Here is a 20,682-nt window from a genome sequence, read left to right on the forward strand (position 1 = left end):
CAGGATAAACCCAAGGAGAAACCCATTGAGACACATATTAATCCAGCTAGCAGTAATTCAATACAAAGAAAGAAAACTAAAAGCAGCAAGGGAAAAGCAACAAGTAGCATACAAGGGGTCCTAGAACTTTTGAAACAGTATGAGAACTTCTTTGATATGATTGTTCTCCAGTTTGTGAGTAGTCTGCTCAGTGGCTCTGTGGTGGGGCTAACAGCAACCTCCTCCAAGAATACTTAGGCCACCTGGCATGCCTCTCAGATCTGCTGCAGCCAAAGCCCCTGTCCCCATGGAAGGCCACTGTTGACTCATAAACACTCAAACACTCAAAGGTAGGTCTGGCTCAGTCTTTGTGGGGTCTCTGGGTCCTGGGGTGGACAAAGTTTTATTTGAGCCCTCTGAGCATCTCTGGTAGGTATAGACTTTGATATTTAACTTACATGCAGAGTACATCATGTGAAATGTCAGGCTGGATGAAGCACAAGCTGGAATCAAGATTGCTGGGAGAAATCTAAGATACGTATATGATACCACACTTATGTCAGAAAGTGAAGAGGAACTAAAGAGCCTCTTGATGAAAGTGAAAGAAGAGAGTGAAAACTTGGCTTAAAACTCAACATTGAGAAAACTAAGATGATGGCATCCGTTCCCATCACTCATGGCAAATAGATGGGGAAACAATGGAAACAGTGACAAACTTTATTTTCTTGGGCTCCAAAGTCTCTGCAGATGGTGACTGCAGCCATGAAATTAAAAGATGCTTGCTCCTTGGAAGAAAAGCTATGACCAGCCTAGACAGCATATTAAAGAGCAGGGACATTACTTTGCCAACAAAGTCCGTCTAGTCAAAACTAAAGGTTTTTCCAGTAGTTATGTATGGATGTGAGAGTTGGACCATAAAGAAAGCTGAGCACTTAAGAACTGATGCTTTTGAACTGCAGTATTTGAGAAGACTCTTGAGAGTCCCTTGGACTGCATGTTGATCAAACTAATCAATCCTAAAGGAAATCAGTCCTGAATATTCATTGGAAGAACTGATACTGAAGCTGAAGCTCCAATACTTCAGCCACCTGATGTGAAGAACTGACTCCTTAGAAAAGACCCTGATACTGGGAAAGATTGAAGGCAGGAGGAGAAGGGGACAACAGAGGATGAGATGTTTGGATGACATCACCAACTCAATGGATGTGAGTTTGAACAAGCTCTGGGAGTTGGTGATGGACAGGGAAGCCTGGCGTGTTGCAGTCCATAGGGTAACAAAGATTTGGACACGACTGAGTGACTGAAACGAACTGAACTGAATATACAAGGGAAAACCTATACAGTTAACAGTGGATCTTTCAGCAGAAACTCTGCAGGCCAGAAGGGAATGGCAGGATATATTTAAAGTACTGAAAGAAAAAAATCTACAGCCAAGATTACTATATGCGGCAAAGATCTCAGTCAAAGTTGGTGGAGAAATCAAAAGCTTATCAGACAAGCGGAAGTTAACAGAATTTAGCACCACCAAATCAGCCTTGCAACAAATACTAAAAGGACTTATATAGCCAGTAAACATAAGAGAAAGGAAAGACCTACAAAAATAAACCCAAAACAACCAAGAAAATGTCAATAGGAACATATATATCAATGATTACCTTAAATGTAAATGAATTAAATGCACAAAACAAAAGATACAGACTGACTGACTGAATACAAAACCAATTCTGTAAATCAATTATCCTTCAATAAAAAATAAATTAATTAAAAAAAAAACCCAAAATGAAAATCCACATATATGCTGCCTACAAGACCCACTTCAGATCTAGAAACACAGACTGAAAGTAAAAGGATGGAAAAAGATATTCCATGTGAATGGAAACCAAAAGGAAGCCAGAGTGACTATCTTTATTTTAGGCAATATAGACTTTAAAATAAAGAATATTATAACATTCAAAGAAGGCACTACATAATGATCAAAGGATCGATCCAAGAAGAAGACATAACAATTGTAAATATTTATGCACCCAACATAGAAGCACCTTAATAAATAATGCAAACATTAATAGGCCTAAGAGGAGAAATAGACAGTAACACAATAATAGTAGGGGATTTTAACACCCCACTTACACCATTGGACAGATCATCAGGACAGATCATCAGGACAGAGAATCAATAATGAAACACAAACCTTAAATGAAACTTAAGACCAAATGGACCTAATTTATACCTTCAGGACTTTCCACCCAAATGCAGAAGAATACACTTTCTTCTCAAGTGCACATGGATCATTCTTCAGGATAGACCACATCTTGGGCCACAAATCAAGCCTCAGTAAATTTAAAAAAATTGAATTCATATCAAATATCTTCTCTGACTACAATGCTATGAGACTAGATATCATCTACAGGAAAAAAACTGCAAAGAACACAAACTCATGGAGATTAAACAATATGCTACTAAATAACAAAGAGGTTACTGAGGAAACAAGAAGGGAAATGAAAAGATTTCTAGAAACAAATGATCATGAAAACATGACAACCCAAAACTTATCAATTCAGTTCAGTCACTGAGTTGTGCCCAATTCTTTGCAACCCCATGGACTGCAGCATGCGAGGCTTCCCTGTCCTTCACAATTTTCCAGAGACTGCTCAAATTCATGTCCGTTTAGTCAGTGATGCTATCCAACCATCTCATTGTCTGTTGTCCCCTTCTCCTCCTGCCCTCAATCTTTGCCAGCATCAGGGTCTTTTCCAATGAGTCAGTACTTCACATCAGTTGGCCAAAGTATTAGAGCTTCAGCTTCAGCATCAGTCCTTCCAATGAATATTCAGGACTGATTTCCTTTAGAATTGACTGGTTTGATCTCCTTGCAGTCTGAGGGACTCTCAAAAGTCTCCTCCAACAACACAATTTAAAAGTATCAATTCTTCATCACTCAACTTTCTTTATGGTCCAACTCTCACATCCATACATGACTACTGGAAAAACCCTAGCTTTGACTAGACAGACCTTTGTTAGCAAAGTAATGTCTCTGCTTTTTAATATGATGTCCAGGTTTGTCATAGCTCTTCTTCCAAGGAGCAAGCATCTTTTAATTTCATGGCTGCAAACCTATGGAATTCAGCAAAAGCAGTTCTAAGAGGGAAGTTTCTAGCAATACAATTCTACCTCAAGAAACAAGATAAGCATCAAATAGACAACTTAACTCTACATCTAAAGCAGCTGAAAAAGAACAGAAAACCCCCAAAGTCAGCAAAAGTAAAGAAATCATAAAGATCAGCAGAAATAAATGAAAAAGAAATGAAGGAAACAATAGCAAAGATTAATAAAATTAAAAGCTGGTTCTTTGAGAAGAGAAGTAAATTTGACAAACCACTGGCTAGACTCATTAAGAAAAAAAAGAGGGGAAAATCAAATCAACAAAATAGAAATGAAAAAGGAGAGGTTACAACAGACAACACAGAAATATAAAGTATCATAGAGAATATTATAAGCCACTGTATTCTAATAAAATGGACAACCTAGAGGAAATGGACAGATTCTTAGAAAAGTTCAACCTCCCAAGACTGAACCAGGAAGAACTAGAAATTATGAACAAGCCAATTAAAAACATTGAAACAGAAACTGTGATCAATAATCTCCCCAAAAGCAAAAGCCCAGGGCCAGATGGCTTCACAGGGAAATTCTATCAAACATTTAGAGAAGAGCTAATGCCTGTTTTTCTGAAACTCCCAAAAAATTCCAGAGGAAGGAACACTTCCAAACTCATTCTACAAGGCTACAATCACCCTGATACCAAAACCAAGCAAAGACAACACAAGACCCAGCAATCCCACTGCTGGGCATGCACACTGAGGAAACCATAATTGAAAGAGACATGTGTACCCCAGTGTTCATCACAGCACTGTTTATAATAGCCAGGACATGGAAGCAACCTAGATGTCCATCAGCAGATGAATGGATAAGAAAGCTGTGGTACATATACACAATGGAGTATTACTCAGCCATTAAAAAGAATACATTTGAATCCATTCTAATGAGGTGGATGAAACTGGAGCCGATTATTCAGAGTGGAGTAAGCCAGAAAGAAAAACACCAATACAGTATACTAACACATATATATGGAATTTAGAAAAATGGTAATGATAACCGTGTATGCAAGACAGCAAAAGAGACACAGATGTATAGAACAGACTTTTGGACTCTGTGGGAGAGGGAGAGGGTGGGATGATTTGGGAGAATGGCATTGAAACATGTATACTATCATGTAAGAAATGAATTGCCAGTCTATGTTTGATACAGGATACAGGATGCTTGGGGCTGGTGCACTGGGATGACCCAGAGAGATGATATGGGCAGAGAGGTGGGAGGGGGGTTCAGGATCGGGAACTCATATACACCTGCGGTGGATTCATGTCAATGTATGGCAAAACCAATACAGTATTGTAAAGTAAAATAAAAATAAATAAATAAATAAATAAAGAAAGAAAGAAAAAAAAAGACAACACAAGAAAAATAAAATTATAGGCCAATATCACTGATGAAAATAAATGCAAAAATCCTCAACAAAATTCTTGGAAACAGAAACCAACAACACATTAAAAAGCTCAAACACCATGATCAAGTTGGGTTTATTCCAGGGATGCAAGGATTCTTCAATATACACAAATCAGTCAATGTGATACACCATACTAACCAACTGAAACATAAAAAACATGACCATCTCAATAGATGCAGAAAAAGCCTTCAACAAAATTCAGCACCCATTTCTGATAAAAACGCTTCAGAAAATGGGCATGAAAGGAACCTACCTCAATATAGTAAAGACCATATGTGATAAGCCCACAACAAACATTATTCTCGGTGATGAAAAGATAGAAGCATTCCCTCTAAGATCAGTAACAAGACGAGGGTGTCCACTCTCACCACTATTATTCAACATAGTTTTGAAAGTCCTAACTACAGCAATTATAGAAGAAAAAGAAATAAAAGTAATCCAGATTGGAAAAGAAGTAAAACTCTCACTGTTTGCTGATGACATGATACTGTACATGAAAAACCCAAAAGACAGTATCAGAAAGTTGCAGAATACAAAATCAATACACAGAAATCACTTGCATTCCTATATACTAACAATGAAAAATCAGAAAGAGAAATTAAGGAATGAATCCCATTCACCATTGTAACAAAAAGAATAAAATATCTAGGAATAAACCTACCTAAGGAGACAAAAGAACTGTATATTGAAAATTATAAACACTCATGAAAGAAATCAAAGATGATGTAAACAGATGGAGAGATATTCCATGTTTCTGGGTAGGAAGAATCAGTATTGTGAAAATGACTATTCTACCAAATGCAATCTACAGACTCAATGTGATCCCTATCAAATTGCCAATTGCATTTTTCACAGTACTAGAACAAAAAATTTCACAATTCATATGGAAACACAAAAGACCCTGAATAGCCAAAGCAATCTTGAGAAAGAAGAGTGGAGCTGGAGAAATCAAGCTTTGTGACTTCAGATTATACTACAAAGCTACAGTCATCAAGACAGTATGGTACTGGCACAAAAACAGAAATATAGACCAATGGAACAAGATAGAGAGCCCAAAGACAAACCCATGTACCTATGGGTTCCTTATTTTTAAAAAGGAGGCAAGAACATACAATGGGGCAAAGATAGCCTCTTCAATAAGTGGTGCTGGGATAACTGGACAGCTACGTGCAAAAGAATGAAATTAGAACACTTCTTAATGCCATACACAAAGATAAAGTCAAAATGGATTAAAGACCTAAATGTAAGACCAGAAACTATAAAACTCTTAGAGGAAAACATAGGCAGAACACTCAATGACATAAATCAAAGCAAGATCCTCTATGGCCCACCTCCTACAGTAATGGAAATTAAAAAAAAATTAACAAGTGGGACCTAATTAAACTTAAAAGCTTTTGCACAGCAAAGGAAACTAAAAACAAGGTTAAAAGACAGCCCTCAGAATAGAAGAAAATAATAGCAAATGAAACAACTGACAAAGGATTAATTTCCAAAATATACAAGCGGCTCATACAAGTCAGTACCAGAAAAACAAACAACCCAATCAAAAAATGGGGAAAAGACCTAAAAAGACATTTCTCCAAAGACAGACAGATGGCTAACAAACACATGAAAATATGCTCAACATCACTCATTGTTAGAGAAATGCAAATCAAAACCGCATTGAGATACACTTCACACCAGTCAGAACGGCCATCATCAAAAAGTCTACAAACAATAAATGCTGGAGAGAGTGTGGAGCAAAGGGTACCCTCTTACACTGTTGGTGGGAATGCAAACTGGTACAGCCACTATGGAGAACACTGTGAAGATTACTTTAAAAACTGGAAATAGAACTGCCATATGATCTAGCAATCCCACCCCTAGGAATATACCCTGAGAAAACCAAAATTGAAAAAGACACAATGTTCATTGCAGCCTGTTTACAATAGATAGAACATGGAAACAACCTGGATGTCCATTGACAGATAAATGGATAAAGAAACTATGATACTATATGTACAGTGGAATACTACTCAGCCATAAAAAGGAACACATTTGAGTCAGTTCTAATGAGATGGATGAAACTAGAGCCTATTATACAGAGTGAAGTAAGTCAGAAAGAGAAATATAAATATTGTATACTGACGCATACATCAGTTCAGTTCAGTTCAGTCGCTCAGTTGTGTCCGACTTTTTGTGACCCCATGAATTGCAGCACGCCAGGCCTCCCTGTCCATCACCATCTCCCTGAGTTCACTCAGATTCACGTCCATCGAGTCTGTGATGTCATCCAGCCATCTCATCCTCGGTCGTCCCCTTCTCCTCCTGCCCCCAATCCCTCTCAGCATCAGAGTCTTTTCCAATGAGTCAACTCTTTGCATGAGGTGGCCAAAGTACTGGAGCTTCAGCTTTAGCATCATTCCTTCCAAAGAAATCCCAGGGTTGATCTCCTCCAGAATGGACTGGTTGGATCTCCTTGCAGTCCAAGGGACTCTCAAGAGTCTTCTCCAACACCACAGTTCAAAAGCATCAATTCTTCGGTGCTCAGCCTTCTTCACAGTCCAACTCTCACATCCATACATATGGAATCTAAAAAGATGGTACTGATGAATTAATTTTGAGGGCAGCAGTGGAAAAACAGACATAGAGAACAGACCTATAGACACGGAGGGAGGGGAGGAGGGAGAGGGTGAGGTGTATGGAGAGAGTAACATGAAAATTTACAATACCATATGCAAAATAGATAGCCAACAGGAATTTGCTCTATGACTCAGGGAACCCAAACGGGGCTCTGTAACAGTCTAGAAGGGTAGGATGGGAAAGGAGCTTGGAGGGAGGCTCGGGAGGGAGGAGACATGGGTTTACCTATGGCTGATTCTTGTTGATGTATGACAGAAAACCATAGAATTCTGTAAATCAATTATCCTTCAAGTAAAAAAAATAAAAAATATTTTTGGAGGAATCAAGTCAGCAGTAATCAGTAAATATTTATTGTGCATTTGCCAGGGGAAAAAAGGAGGCAGAAATAAAAGAAGCCATGGCTTCTAGTTCCTGGGCCACCATCTGCAAGCACTGTGACTCAGGTCAATTATTTTTTCTTACCTCTCTTTTTCTCTTTTATAAAATGGAAAAATTGATAATTTCTTCCTTAAGGCTTCTCATGTGGGTCAAATTAAATAATATGGATGAAAGCACTATGAAAATTGTTAAATCCTATCTCCACTGTTCTTTATTATGTCTATTTCCTGTGAGGCAAACATTTTACCCTTTGCTTGGCTTAGTGAATCCCTGGATACATCTTACTAACTGGAAATGTATAATCACATGGTACTCATGGAGGGAAACTGTATTTTGCAGAATATTATTAATGCCTCAAATGTGTAAGTGGCCTCTCCTTTCTCCCCATTTAGAAAATGGCCTTCAAAAGTAATTCATCAGAAAACTATTTGTGGAAGGCGTTGCTTAGCTCATTTAGGCACTACAATCTTCCCTTCTTTCTGTTAAGATCATTTGCAGTTTCACGGGTGGAATTATGTTTTTGAGAGTTTTGCAACTTAGGTGTGGTGTTTGTTTTCCATCAGAGTTGTTGACCAGTTTAGAATCTCACTCAGACCCAGCTGATGGTCTCTCCAGCAGCCTTCCAGCATCAGGAAGGAACAGGGTTAAGAAAACAAGCATGAATATTTTTTACAGGCCTATTATATGTTAAAAAAATTCTCAGAAAGGACCTCAATTAGCTCTAGCAATGAATACAATTTTCATGGGTTTGCTTAGGTATCTGTGAAACTCTTGCCTCATGTAAAAAATAGAAATGAAAGAAATGGTTTTGTTAAATTGTTTAAAAATATCAGCCATTTCACCTAATAGTTTAGGGTGCTCAACTTTTGGGTGATGCAGTATTTATGGGTTTTTTTTTGGGGGGGGGGGGCTGTGGCTAAAAAGATCTGGCCTTCATCTCTATAGTGACAAATAAGGCTTTTTAGTCTTCAAGTGCCCTGGAGCATAAACAGAATGCTTCCCTAGCAAGCACCAGACAGCGAGGAGATTACCTTTTTTTCTGTTTCTCTGAGGTACATTCACTCATATTAATCTTGTCATCCTGTGTACCAGTGCCCTCTTGTGAAAGATACTGTTATGGGTCTACACTTGTTTCGATTTGCCTGTTTCTTATTAAAAAAGAGAGAGAGAGAAAGAAAATGTAGATCAGACAATTATTGAAGCATTTCCCCCCCTCCCTTTTTCCTTCCTCGTTTTCCTTTTTGTTTTTATCCAGTCTCCCTTTCCATTTCCTTGCCACACACTCTGCCTTCTTGACCTCGAATTGTTCTCTTTCTTTATCTTAATAGATATATAGAAGCATAAAGCTGATGTTAATTCTAAGAAGTCTGTCTATCCCTATAACCCAAACATTTTGACCTTTATTTTTTTTCTCAAAGTTTTAGGATTTACATTTAAGCTCATAATCCATTTTGAAAAAATTTTCCTGCTTCCCACCAAAGAAAACAGATAATAGAAAATATAGAATTACTTGGGTCTTTAACATAAATCACGGCAAGATCCTCTATGACCCACATCCCAAAGTAGGAAATAAAAACAAAAAATAAAAAAAGAGACCTAATTAAACTTAAAAGCTTTTGCTCATGAAGGAAACTATAAGCAAGGTGACAAGACAGCCCTCCGAATGGGAGAAAATAATAGCAAATGAAACAACTGACAAAGAACTAATATCAAAAATATACAAGCAGCTCATGCAGCTCAATACTAGAAAAATGAACAACCTAATCAGAGTCGGACACGACTGAGCGACTGAACTGAATTGATCTGAACTGAATCAAAAAGTGGGAATAAGATGGAAACAGACATTTCTCCAAAGAAGACATACAGATAGCTAATAAACACATGAAAAGATGCTCAACATCACTCATTGTTAGAGAAATACAAATCAAAACCACAATGAACTATAATCTCATATTGGTCAGAATGGCCATCAACAAAAAGTCTACAAACAACAAATGTTGGAGAGGGGGTGGAGAAACTGTTGTTGGGAACGCAAAGTGGTACAGCCATTATGGAAAACAGTGTGGAAATTACTTAAAAAACTGGAGATAGAAATTCCATATGACCCAGCAATCCCACTCCTAGGCATATACCCCGAGGAAACCAAAATTGAAAAAGACACATGTACTCCAATGTTCATTGTACCACTATTTACAAGAGCTAGGACATGGAAACAATCTAGATGCCCACTGGCAGATGAATGAATAAGGAAGTTGTGGTACATATACACAATGGAATATTATTCAGCTATACAAAGGAATGCATTTGAGTCAGTTCTAATGAGGTGGATGAACCTGAAGCCTATTATACAGAGTGAAGTAAGTCTGAAAGAGAAAGACAAATACTATATATTAATGCATATTTATGGAATTTAGAAAGACAGTATCAATGATCCTACATGCAGAGCAGCAAAGGAGACACAGATGTAAAGAAAAGACTTTTGGACTCAGTGGGAGAAGGAGAGGGTGGGATGATTTGAGAGTATAGCATTGAAACATGTGTAAAATAGATGACCAGTCCAAGTTCGATACATGAAGCAGGGCACTCAAAGCCAGTGCTCTGGGACAACCTAGAGGGATAGATGGTGGGGAGGGAGGGGGAAGGAGGTTTAGGATGGGGGGGCATATGTATACCTGTGGCCCTTTCATGTTGATGTATGGCAAAAACCATCGCAATATGTAATTATTCTCCAACTAAAATAATTTAAAAAAAGAATTACTTGGATCTTTAGACTTTTTTCCATCTTCATCTCCATGACTTGAAGTTACTGTGGACTGAAAGGAAAGAGTAGTATTTGGGGACAAAAATAAAGTTACTGTCCACATTTAACTTCAAGGTTTGTGATAGGTTGCTAAGCCAGAGTAAAGTTGTAAGACAGTTTCACAGGGCAATATTTTCTCTTAATAGAATAAGCCTCAGTTTCCTACTCTATGAAATGGGAATGATAATACTAATACATAGTTTGTGGTTGTTGTTGTTCAGTTGCTCAGTCGTGTTTGACTCTTTGTGGCCCATAAGAGTGTGTTTGCCATGACCAGTGCATTCTCTTGGCAAAACTCTGTTAACCTTTGCCCTGCTTCATTTTGTACTCCAAACTTGTCTGTTACTCCAGGTATCTCTTGACTTCCTACTTTTGCATTCCAGTCCCCTATGATGAAAAGGACATTTTTTGTTGCTGTTAATTCTAGTAGGTCATGTAGGTCTTCATAGGACCATTCAACTTCAGCTTCTTCAGCATTAGTGGTTGAGGCATAGACTTGGATTACTGTGAATAGTTTGCCTTGGAAATGAACAAAGATCATTCTTTCATTTTTTGAGGTTACACCCAAGTATTGCATTTTGGACTCTTTTGTTGACTATGAGGGCTACTCCATTTCTTCTAAGGGATTCTTGCCCACAGTAGTAGATATAATAGTCATTTGAATTAAATTAGCCCATTCCCAAGTGTTTTAGTTCATCAACTCCTTAAATATCAATGTTCACTCTTGTCATCTGTTTGACCACTTCCAATTTACCTTGATTCATGGACCTAACATTCCAGGTTCCTATGCAATATTGTTCTTTATAGCATCGAACTTTACTTCCATCACCAGTCACATCCACAATTGGGCGTTGTTTTCACTTTGGCTCAGCATCTCATTCTTCCTGGAGCTATTTCTCCACTCTTCTCCAGTAACATATTGAGCACCTACTGACGTGGGGAGTTCATCTTTTAGTGTCATATCTTTTTGTCTCTTCATACTGTTCATGGGGTTCTCAAGGCAAGAATGCTGAAGTGGTTTGCCATTCCTCTCTCCAGAGGACCACATTTTGTCAGAACTCTCCAACATCACCTGTCCATTTTGGGTGGCCCAATACATAATTAGTATTAGTTACCAAGTTGTAGGAGAACCTTAAACCTTAGTAAAGGTTACCAAGTTGTAGGAGAACTTTAATTGTCTTATATTTCAAGACAAGAAATGTAGACTTTATTTGTTATATACAACAGGGTGTCATCAAACTTTTTAGCAGGTTAGTTTTAAGAAAATTGGTACAATGGCAGTAGGTAGCAGGAAAAACTAAAGGTGGGCAAGTTATTTGACTTGCCCAAATGATGTGTTATGATAAAAATTGCTAACATTTATTTAATGTTTGCTATATGCTGGGCACTGTGCTAATTCTTTTTCTGTCTCATCTCATTTAATTCCTTCAGCCACTCTATGAAGTAGGTAATATTTATCTACATTTTACAGATGAAGAAACTGAGGCACTGAGCAATTAAAAAATTTACTTAAGCCATAACTTAGTATGAGGTAACCAAACAAGAGCTGAGTAAGTGGCAGAGCCACAATTTGACCCAGACTGTCTGGCTCCAGAACCCTCAAGCTTAAACACTGTAGTGTACTGTTGCTAATATCAGTCAACAACTCCACAAAGTGCCATCCATATTTACCCATTAGCATTACTTCAAAGAACATTTGACAATTTGGGGGTTTTCAGTGTAGGCTAATTATTCAGTTGTCTTCCATGATCTGGTTATTAAATGTCTTGAGTTTGTGATTTTTTATCTATCCCTCAAGCATTTTTTTTTAAAGATTATTTATAGTGGAAATCTTACTAAAATATTCTGTGAGCTTCATTGCTTTTGTAAAGAGTTTTTCTTCAATCAGATTAATTCAGGGTTTTTATATATGTCAATTCTTTTACTTTGGAAGCTAAACCTTTAGAAACTATTGAGGTTTGGAGTACAGTGTGAACCTATAGTCACTTCTTTCTTTTCTTCTTTCTTCTTCCCTTTCTCCCTTCCTCCCTCCCTCTCTCTTTTGTTCCTTCCTCTCTCCTTCTCTCCCTTCTTTCCTCTTCTCTACTTTCTCCCTCCATCCTCCCCTCTTTCTCTGCTCTTCCTCCTTTTCTTCCTGCCTCCCTCCCTTCTCTCTCTCTCTTTCTCACTCCCCAACTCACCGATTCTCTTAGTTGTTAGTGAGGGTTGACTTTCCCCTTTGTCCTTAAGCCCCCAGGTCACTTGTACACACTTCTTGTCTTCTTCCTTGTGATCTGCAGTCTCTGCTCACAGATGTCAGAGTTCTGTTGCTATTCTCGTGTTTTATAACATGGATCTCTTTCCTCTTTGATATTCTTTCCATTGTTTTTCACTGATCTTTCTCCTCCCTTCCTATTCTTCTCTATTTTGCTGCAGTGGGGCTGGATTTTGCTATCTAAACTAATCGATCAACTATTCCTTTTCCCTGGGAGGGGTGGGGGGGTGTTGTGTAAAATTTTACCCCTTTTTCTCTGGCCAGTGAAAACATTATTGACAAAACCTATGAACTATGCACTTCTTACTTCTTAGCTATTTCATAGTTTCTCTTATTTTGGGATTCTTGTTTGCTTTGAATAGCTGAGGTTACTAAACATCTAAATCTGGCAAATCTTAGCTCTATATTTTTTCTAGAATAGAAGGCTTAATAGAGGAATTTAACTTTGAAAAGTCTAAATTGTGATAGTTTTAAATTTAATTATTGCAATAAGCATAAAATAGTAATGTATTTGTTAAATACTCTAGTCTTTCAACTACTTTCCATTTAAAAATACATAAGTTCTGAAAATTTCAGTCCACAAAAAAATAAGCAAACCTGCACATGGATGTTTGTGTCAGCTTTATTCATAACTGGTAAAACTTAAAAAACAGAATGAGTCTGGTGGCTCAGTTGGTAAGGAATCCACCTGCAACGCAGGAGACTTGGGTTCTATCCCTGAGTTGGGAAGATCCCCTGGAGAAGGGAACGGCTACCCACTCCAGTATTCTTGCCTGGAGAATCCCATGAACAGAGGAGCCTGGCAGGCTACAGTCCCTGGGGTCGCAAAGAGTCAGACGTGACTGAGTGACTAACACAAGGAGAAAAGGACAAGGAAAAGCAACCAAGATGGCCTTCAGTAGGAGAATGGGCAAATAAACTGGGGTAAACCCAGACACTGACAATATTATTCAGCACTAAAAAAGCATGAGCAATGAAGCCATAAAAAGACATGGAGGAACTTTAAATGCACATTACTAAGTGAAATAAGCCAATCTGAAAAGTCTACATACTATATAATTCTAACTGTGACATTCTGGAAAAGGCAAAACTATGGAGATAGTTAAAAACTCAGTAGCTGCCAGGGACTGGGAGATGGGGAGGAGGGATGAATAGCTGGAGCCTAGGTAAGTTTTAGGACAGTGAATATACTGGGTATGATTCCATAATGATAGATACATGTCCAAGTAGATAGACACATTTGTCCAAGTCCACAAATTATAAAACACTAAGAGTGAGCCCTAATGTACCTTACTTTGAGTGATAAGGATGTACTGATGTAGGTTCATCAGTTGTAACAAATGTAGCACTCTGGTGACAGGGTGTTGATATTGGGGGAGGCTATGCAGTTTTGAGGTCAGGGAGTATATAACGTCTTTGTGTGTGTGGGTGTGTGGGGGTGTGTGTGTATACATGTACCTCCCCCCAGTTTTGCTGTGAACCTAAAATTGCTTTAAAACAAAGAAGTATTTTTTAAATTGAGATATAATTAACCTATAACATTGTATAAGTTTAAGGTTATAGTATGTTGATATGACACATTTATATATTGCAGTACAATTACCACCTTAGTGTTAGTCAATACCTCCATTACGTCACATAACTATTACTTCATTTTATGGTTAGAGCATTTAGTATCTAGGCATTTAATAACTTTAAGGTTTATAATACAATATTGCTAACCATAATTTCAATGTTCTGCATTAGATCTCCAAAACTTATTCCTCATCTAACTGCAAGTCTGTACCATTTGACCAACATCTCCTTAATTCCCCCACCTTCAGGCCCTAGTAACCTCCATTCTACCCTCTGTTTCTATGAGCCTGACTGTTTTAAACTCTACATATGAGTGAGATCACACAGTATTTCTCTTTTTCTTTCTCAGTTATGTCACTTAGCATAATGCCCTCAAGTTCCATCATGCTATCACAGATGGAGAGATTTCCTTCTTTCTCATGGTTGAATAATATTTAATTGTGTATATATAAATCACATCTTTTTATCTATTCATCCACTGATAGGCACTTAAGTTGTTTCCTTACCTTGGATATTGTTAATAATACTGCAGTAAACACAGATATGGGCTTCCTTGGTAAAGAATCTGCCTGCAATGTGGGAGACCTGGGTTCGATCTCTGGGTTGAGAAGATCCCCTGGAGGAGGAAAAGGCTGCGCACTCCAGCAGTCTGACCTGGAGAACTCCATGGACTGTACAGTACATGGGATCGCAAAGAGTCAGACACGACTGAGAGACTTTCACTTCACTTCACCTCAAACATAGATATGTGGATGTCCCTTGATATTCTGTTTTCATTTTCTTTGTATATATAACCAGAAGTGGAATTGCTGGTAGTTTTATTTTTTAATTGTTTGAGGAACTTCCATACTGTTTTCCATAGTGACTGCAGCAAATTTCATTCACACCAAAAATGTATCAGTTCAGTTCAGTCGCTCAGTCGTGTCCGACTCTTTGTGACCCCATAGACTGCAGCATGCCAGGCCTCCCTGTCCATCACCAACTCCCAGAGTCTACCCAAACTCATGTCCATTAAGTCGGTGATGCCATCTAACCATCTCATCCTCTGTCGTCCCCTTTTCCTGCCTTCAATCTTTCCCAGCATCAGGGTCTTTTACAATGAGTCAATTCTTTGCATCAGGTGGCCAAAGTATTGGAGTTTCAGCTTCAGCATCAGTCCTTCCAATGAACACCCAGGACTGATTTCCTTTAGGATGGATTGGTTGGATCTCTTTGCTGTCCAAGGGACTCTCAAGAGTGTTCTCCAACACCACAGCTCAAAAGCATCAATTCTTCGACACTCAGCTTTCTTTATAGTTCAACTCTCACATCCATACATGACTACTGGAAAAACCATAGCCTTGACTAGATGGACCTTTGTTGGCAAAGTAATGTCCCTGCTTTTGAATATGCTATCTAAGTTGGTCATAACTTTTCTCCCAAAGAGCAAGTGTCTTTTAATTTCATGGCTGCAATCACCATCTGCAATCACCATCTGATTTTGGAGCCCAAAAAAGTAAAGTCTGTCACTGTTTCCATTGTTTCCCCATCTATTTGCCATTTTCTCCACATCCTTACCAACACATGTTATCTTTAGTCTTCTTGTTGATAGCCATTTTAATGAGTATGAGGTGATAGCTCATTGTAGTTTTGAGGTCCGTCTAGTCAAGGCTATGTTTTTTCCTGTGGTCATGTTTGGATGTGAGAGTTGGACTGTGAAGAAGGCTGAGTGCCGAAGAATTGATGCTTTTGAACTGTTGTGTTGGAGAAGACTCTTGAGAGTCCCTTGGACTGCAAGGAGATCCAACCAGTCCATTCTGAAGGAGATCAGCCCTGGGATTTCTTTGGAAGGAATGATGGTAAAGCTGAAACTCCAGTACTCTGGCCACCTCATGCGAGGAGTTGACTCATTGGAAAAGACCCTGATGCTGGGAGGGATTGGGGGCAGGAGGAGAAGGGGACGACAGAGGATGAGATGGCTGGATGGCATCACTGACTCGATGGATGTGTGTCTGAGTGAACTCCAGGAGTTGATGATGGACAGGGAGGCCTGGCGTGCTGCAATTCATGGGGTTGCAAAGAGTCGGACATGACTGAGGACTGAACTGAACTGATAATTAGTGGCATTGAACATGTTATCATGTATGCCTTAGGCATTTGTAGGTCTTCTTTGGAGAAATGTCTATTCTGTTTCTCTGCCCATCTTAAATTGTATTTTTAAATTGTCAACTGTATTAGTTTTATAAATATTTTGTACATTAACTCCTTTTCAGATATATATGGTTTGCAAATATTTTCTCCTACTCTCTAGGTTACTTTTTCCATTTTGTTGACTGTTTATTTTGCTCTGCAGAAGATGTTTTGATGTTTTTCTCCCTTACTTGTTTTGTTTTTGTTGCTTGTGCTTTTGGTTTTATATCAGAAAAGAATCATCACCAAGGCCAGTTCTCAAGGTGGTTTTCTTTATGGTTTTTCCCTAGAGGTTTTATGGCTTCATGTTATATGTTTCAATTTTTAATCTGCTTTGAGTTAATTTTTGTGAGAGGTATATGATACAGGTCCGATTTAATTATCTTCCATGTGATTACCCAGTTCTCTTAACTGATATTGAAGAGATTATACTTTTCACATTGAGTATTATTATGTCCCTTGTCAAATATTAGTTGACTGCATCTATAGATTCAATTCAATTTCTATCAAAATTCCAATGGCATTTTTCACAGAAGGAAAAAGCAATTCTAAAATATATACAGAACCACGAAAAAACTCAGAATAGCCAAAGTGAAGTGAAAGTCACTCAGTCGTGTCCAACTGTTTGTGATCCAGGCCAGAATAATGGAGTGGGTAGCCTTTCCTTTCTGTAGGGGATCCTCCCAACCTAGGGACTGAACCCAGGTCTCTCATATTGCAGGCAGATTTTTCACGAGCTGAGCTGCAAGGGAAGCCCAGTAATACTGCAGTGGATAGCCTATCCCTTCCCAGTGGATCTTGGAATTCTGCAGGCCAGAATCCTGGAGTGGGTAGCCTTCCCCTTCTCCAGGGGATCTTCCCAACCCAGGGATCAAACCCAAGTCTCCCACATTACAGATGGATTCTTTACCAATTGAGCTATCAGGGAAGCCCCAAGAATAGCCAAAGCAATCCTGAAAAAGAAGAGCAAAGCTAGAGGAATCATACTCCCTGGTTTAAAAATATACTCAGAGCTGTAGCAATAAAAACAGCATAACAGTGGCATAAAAATAGAAACATAGATTGATAGAACAGAATAGAGAGCCCAGAAGAAAACTCCCCCATAAAGTCTTAATAAAAAATTATGTAAGTTCTTGATTTTCAGATTATATGATTTTTTAAATTGCTGTTACAGTCACTCTAGAAATTTAAAACAGCAGTTAAATTCTTTTATAATTGAATAGGCTTTAGTTAATTTTTGATATACTTTTTAGAAAATATTTTAATCATACTCAATCTAGTACAGAGTTAAATCTGTAAGGTCCATTAGCTTTTTAAAAAAATATTATTGGAGTATAGAGGATTTGTCTGAAACTAACACATCATTGTAAAAGGACCATTGACTTTTAAAGAGAATCTTCTAGCACTCAGGATCTATTTGAGAAGTAGCAAGACTTTGTTTGGTCTTCCCTGGTGGCTCAGACCGTAAAGAATCCACCTACAATGCAGGAGACTTAGATTCTATCCCTGGGTCGGGAAGATCCCCTGGAGAAAGAAATGGCTACCTATTCCAGTATTCTTGCCTGGGGAAGTCCATGGACAGAGGAGCCCTGCGGGCTATAGTCCATGGGGTCACAAAGAGTTGGACACAGCTAAGCGACTAACTCTCACTCTCTCTCTCTCTCAGGACTTTGTTTAAAAGCAAAATAACAAAATGAAACACTAGCTCTGAGCCTTTGATACAGAAGTTTCTTTTCCCTAAAGTAAAACTGTTTACATTTATAGATGCAAATAGTTCTTAGTGAAATTATTGCCTTTTAAAATTTGCTTTTGAATACTAAAATTCATAACCATTTTTTCCCCTTAGATTAAAAAAATGATATGATGTCTTTCTGAGGACCTGTCTGCTTTTAGTTTAAACTGGAAAACATTATCAAGGTTCATCAAAATTAAAGGTGGGAAAAAACAGGTTCTTCTTATGCTTTAAACTTATTAGGAAATATAAGACTACTTTAAGACTCTATCCACTCTGCCTGGGTCTACAGGGCAGTGGTGCTGGCTCTGTGTTACATTACATTAAGGTCATTGTTATGGGTCATGAGGGGTTAACCACAAAATGCAAGGCAGAGGCATGGTTGGGTAAGCTCTGTCAATCACTGTGAATTTATATAGCAGGCTTACAAGGCATAAAATGATTTTGTCCTTAATCCCAGGGCCCTGGGTAGCATTGGTGGACTGTACAGTGACATTGAGAATTGGAATTGTAAAGTCAACACAGAATAAGTTCTCTGAGGCTTCATGAAGTTTGGGACTATAGTTGCTCTAACAATTCATTGTAATGTAAATGGAAAATATATTTAATCTTATGTGTAAAACATGGATTTATCAATTAATAGTGGCTATCGAAGGCTTTGTGTTGAGTAGGATTCTTAGGCTTATCTAAAAGGAGTGTTGAGATTAGGTAGCAATATATGACATAAACCTGAGAGTAAGAAGTGGGTGCCACCTTGCAGACAGATTGCCATTCCTGGTCTGGGAGTTGCTGCTATCTCTTAGGCTGTGACCTATCTTGCCTAGCTAGCTCCTCATTGATTTTTTTTTTAAATTTTATTTTAAGTTTTGCTTTTATTTTGACTGTACTGGGTCTTCATTGCAGCACACAAGCTCTCTAGTTGCCCTGAAGCATGTGGGATCTTTGTTACATGACCAGGGATCGAACCTTTGCCACTGGACCACCAGAGAAATTCCCCTCTTTGATCTTTAACAAAATTATCTCACCCAAGTTAGGACCAGGGTCAATTATTCCCACAAATTTATGAAAACTTTGAGGGGAATCTGGCTTTTGAGACTAGTGTAACTACTTTTCTATTTGTTGATGGGATCACCCCTTGAAAGTTAGAAGAGAATGTGGTCATACTATCCTTTCTTTCTGAGGTTCACTGTATTGTGAGACTGGCTTCTGCAACTAGCGTGCCACAACCTTCTTGAGATGGGTAGCTAGTCAGTCTTTATCTTTAACTGCCAGTTAAATTTAACTCCCCAGATTAGTTAGATGGCCTCACACATCTACTTGCTTGAATGTACAATTTTGTTGTTGTTATAACACAACTCATATATCTAAAATGGACAAAAAATTAGTATCATTTACACTATCTTAAGATAAACTTTGAATGGGAGCTTCCTTTCTAGTACTTTGAGGTCTAAAAGATATCTAGAAAATTTACTACTGTGGAAAATGAAGACGCATAAATAGAATGGAGGGAGCTCGAGAGGGCTTATGGTTTTTCTTTTTGATTAATTGCTATCACACTTTCCTTCAGGCAGCTGAGGGAGTTTCATATTTTCTTTAGACATCATTGGGGCTTCCTTGGTGGCTCAGATGGTAAAGAATCTGCTGGAAATGCAGGAGACCTGGGTTTGATCCCTGGGTCAGGAAGATCCCCTGGAGAAGGGAATGGCAACCCATTCCAGTATTCTTGCCTGGTGAATACCATGCACTGAGGAGCCTAGTGGGCTATAATCCATGGGGTTGCAAAGTTCGACAAGACTGAGTGACTAACACTTTAGACATCATTAGATGCTGAAGCTCTTGCAGGAAAACTTTTATGCTATATGAATTCTGCCATTTTGCTAGCACTGATAGGGCTCTTGAGTCCACCACTCCATCAGAACTATTAACTCCATTCATATTAGTTTTTGTTACAAATCTTACAAAAGTGTGTGCTTCTTGGTATTTAGGTTCACAATCTATTTTAAGGGTGTATATTCATCATTAGGGCCCATGGTGGCTGCCATCTTGCATTGCTGTCACTCAAAGGCCAGCACCTAGATTGTGCTTTGGAATGATTCTTTTCCTAGCAGCAAGTATCTGCTTGGATCAGATTTGCTTGATTTCTTTGGTGGTCAGAGACTCATGTCTGTTTCCTGTCCACCTTGTCCTATACTTTTTAGTATGGTGGATCTCTTGGCTTGAATTGCTGGCACAGAGCTTTACCAGCCATGCTGTCATTTGGCATTTGACTACATCAAATTTTTGTTACCTGCTTAGACTTTGGCTCTCTCTCTCTCTTTTTTTTTTTTCCCCATAAGCATTGGCATGTATGCTCGCCAGGTTTTTATTTCTGTATCTACTCAGTTTCTGGCCCACTGCTCTTTATGGATAGCTATAAATTTCTCACTTATAACTCATTACCTCCTTCAACTTTTAACCCATTATTTGTTTTAGACTGAATTTTACATCTTGTAAAAACACTTAGTTCCAGTTCCTCACCCTCTCTCTGTGACACATAGTTACCCAGTATTGACAAAAAGCTATCAGATGAGTTAGGAGTGGGCATGGGGTCAAGTGAATGATGGTTGTGGCCTGTC

At 38.4% G+C, this 20,682-nt stretch overlaps 1 protein-coding gene across 1 annotated transcript; it reads right to left on the minus strand.

The window, feature by feature from the left end:
- Positions 1–19,608: 19,608 nt before the first annotated feature.
- On the minus strand, positions 19,609–20,074 carry LOC120881407 (ubiquitin-conjugating enzyme E2 variant 1-like; the record flags this gene model as incomplete). Its single annotated transcript, XM_040265114.1, has 2 exons — positions 19,609–19,680; positions 19,877–20,074. Coding segments are annotated over 2 exons (270 nt in total), but the record flags the coding sequence as incomplete, so codon positions are not given.
- Between the last annotated feature and the right edge of the window lie 608 nt (positions 20,075–20,682).

The sequence above is a fragment of the Oryx dammah genome, unplaced genomic scaffold (assembly GCF_014754425.2).
Source record: "Oryx dammah isolate SB20612 unplaced genomic scaffold, SCBI_Odam_1.1 HiC_scaffold_23, whole genome shotgun sequence".
Taxonomy (NCBI): Eukaryota; Metazoa; Chordata; class Mammalia; order Artiodactyla; family Bovidae; genus Oryx; species Oryx dammah.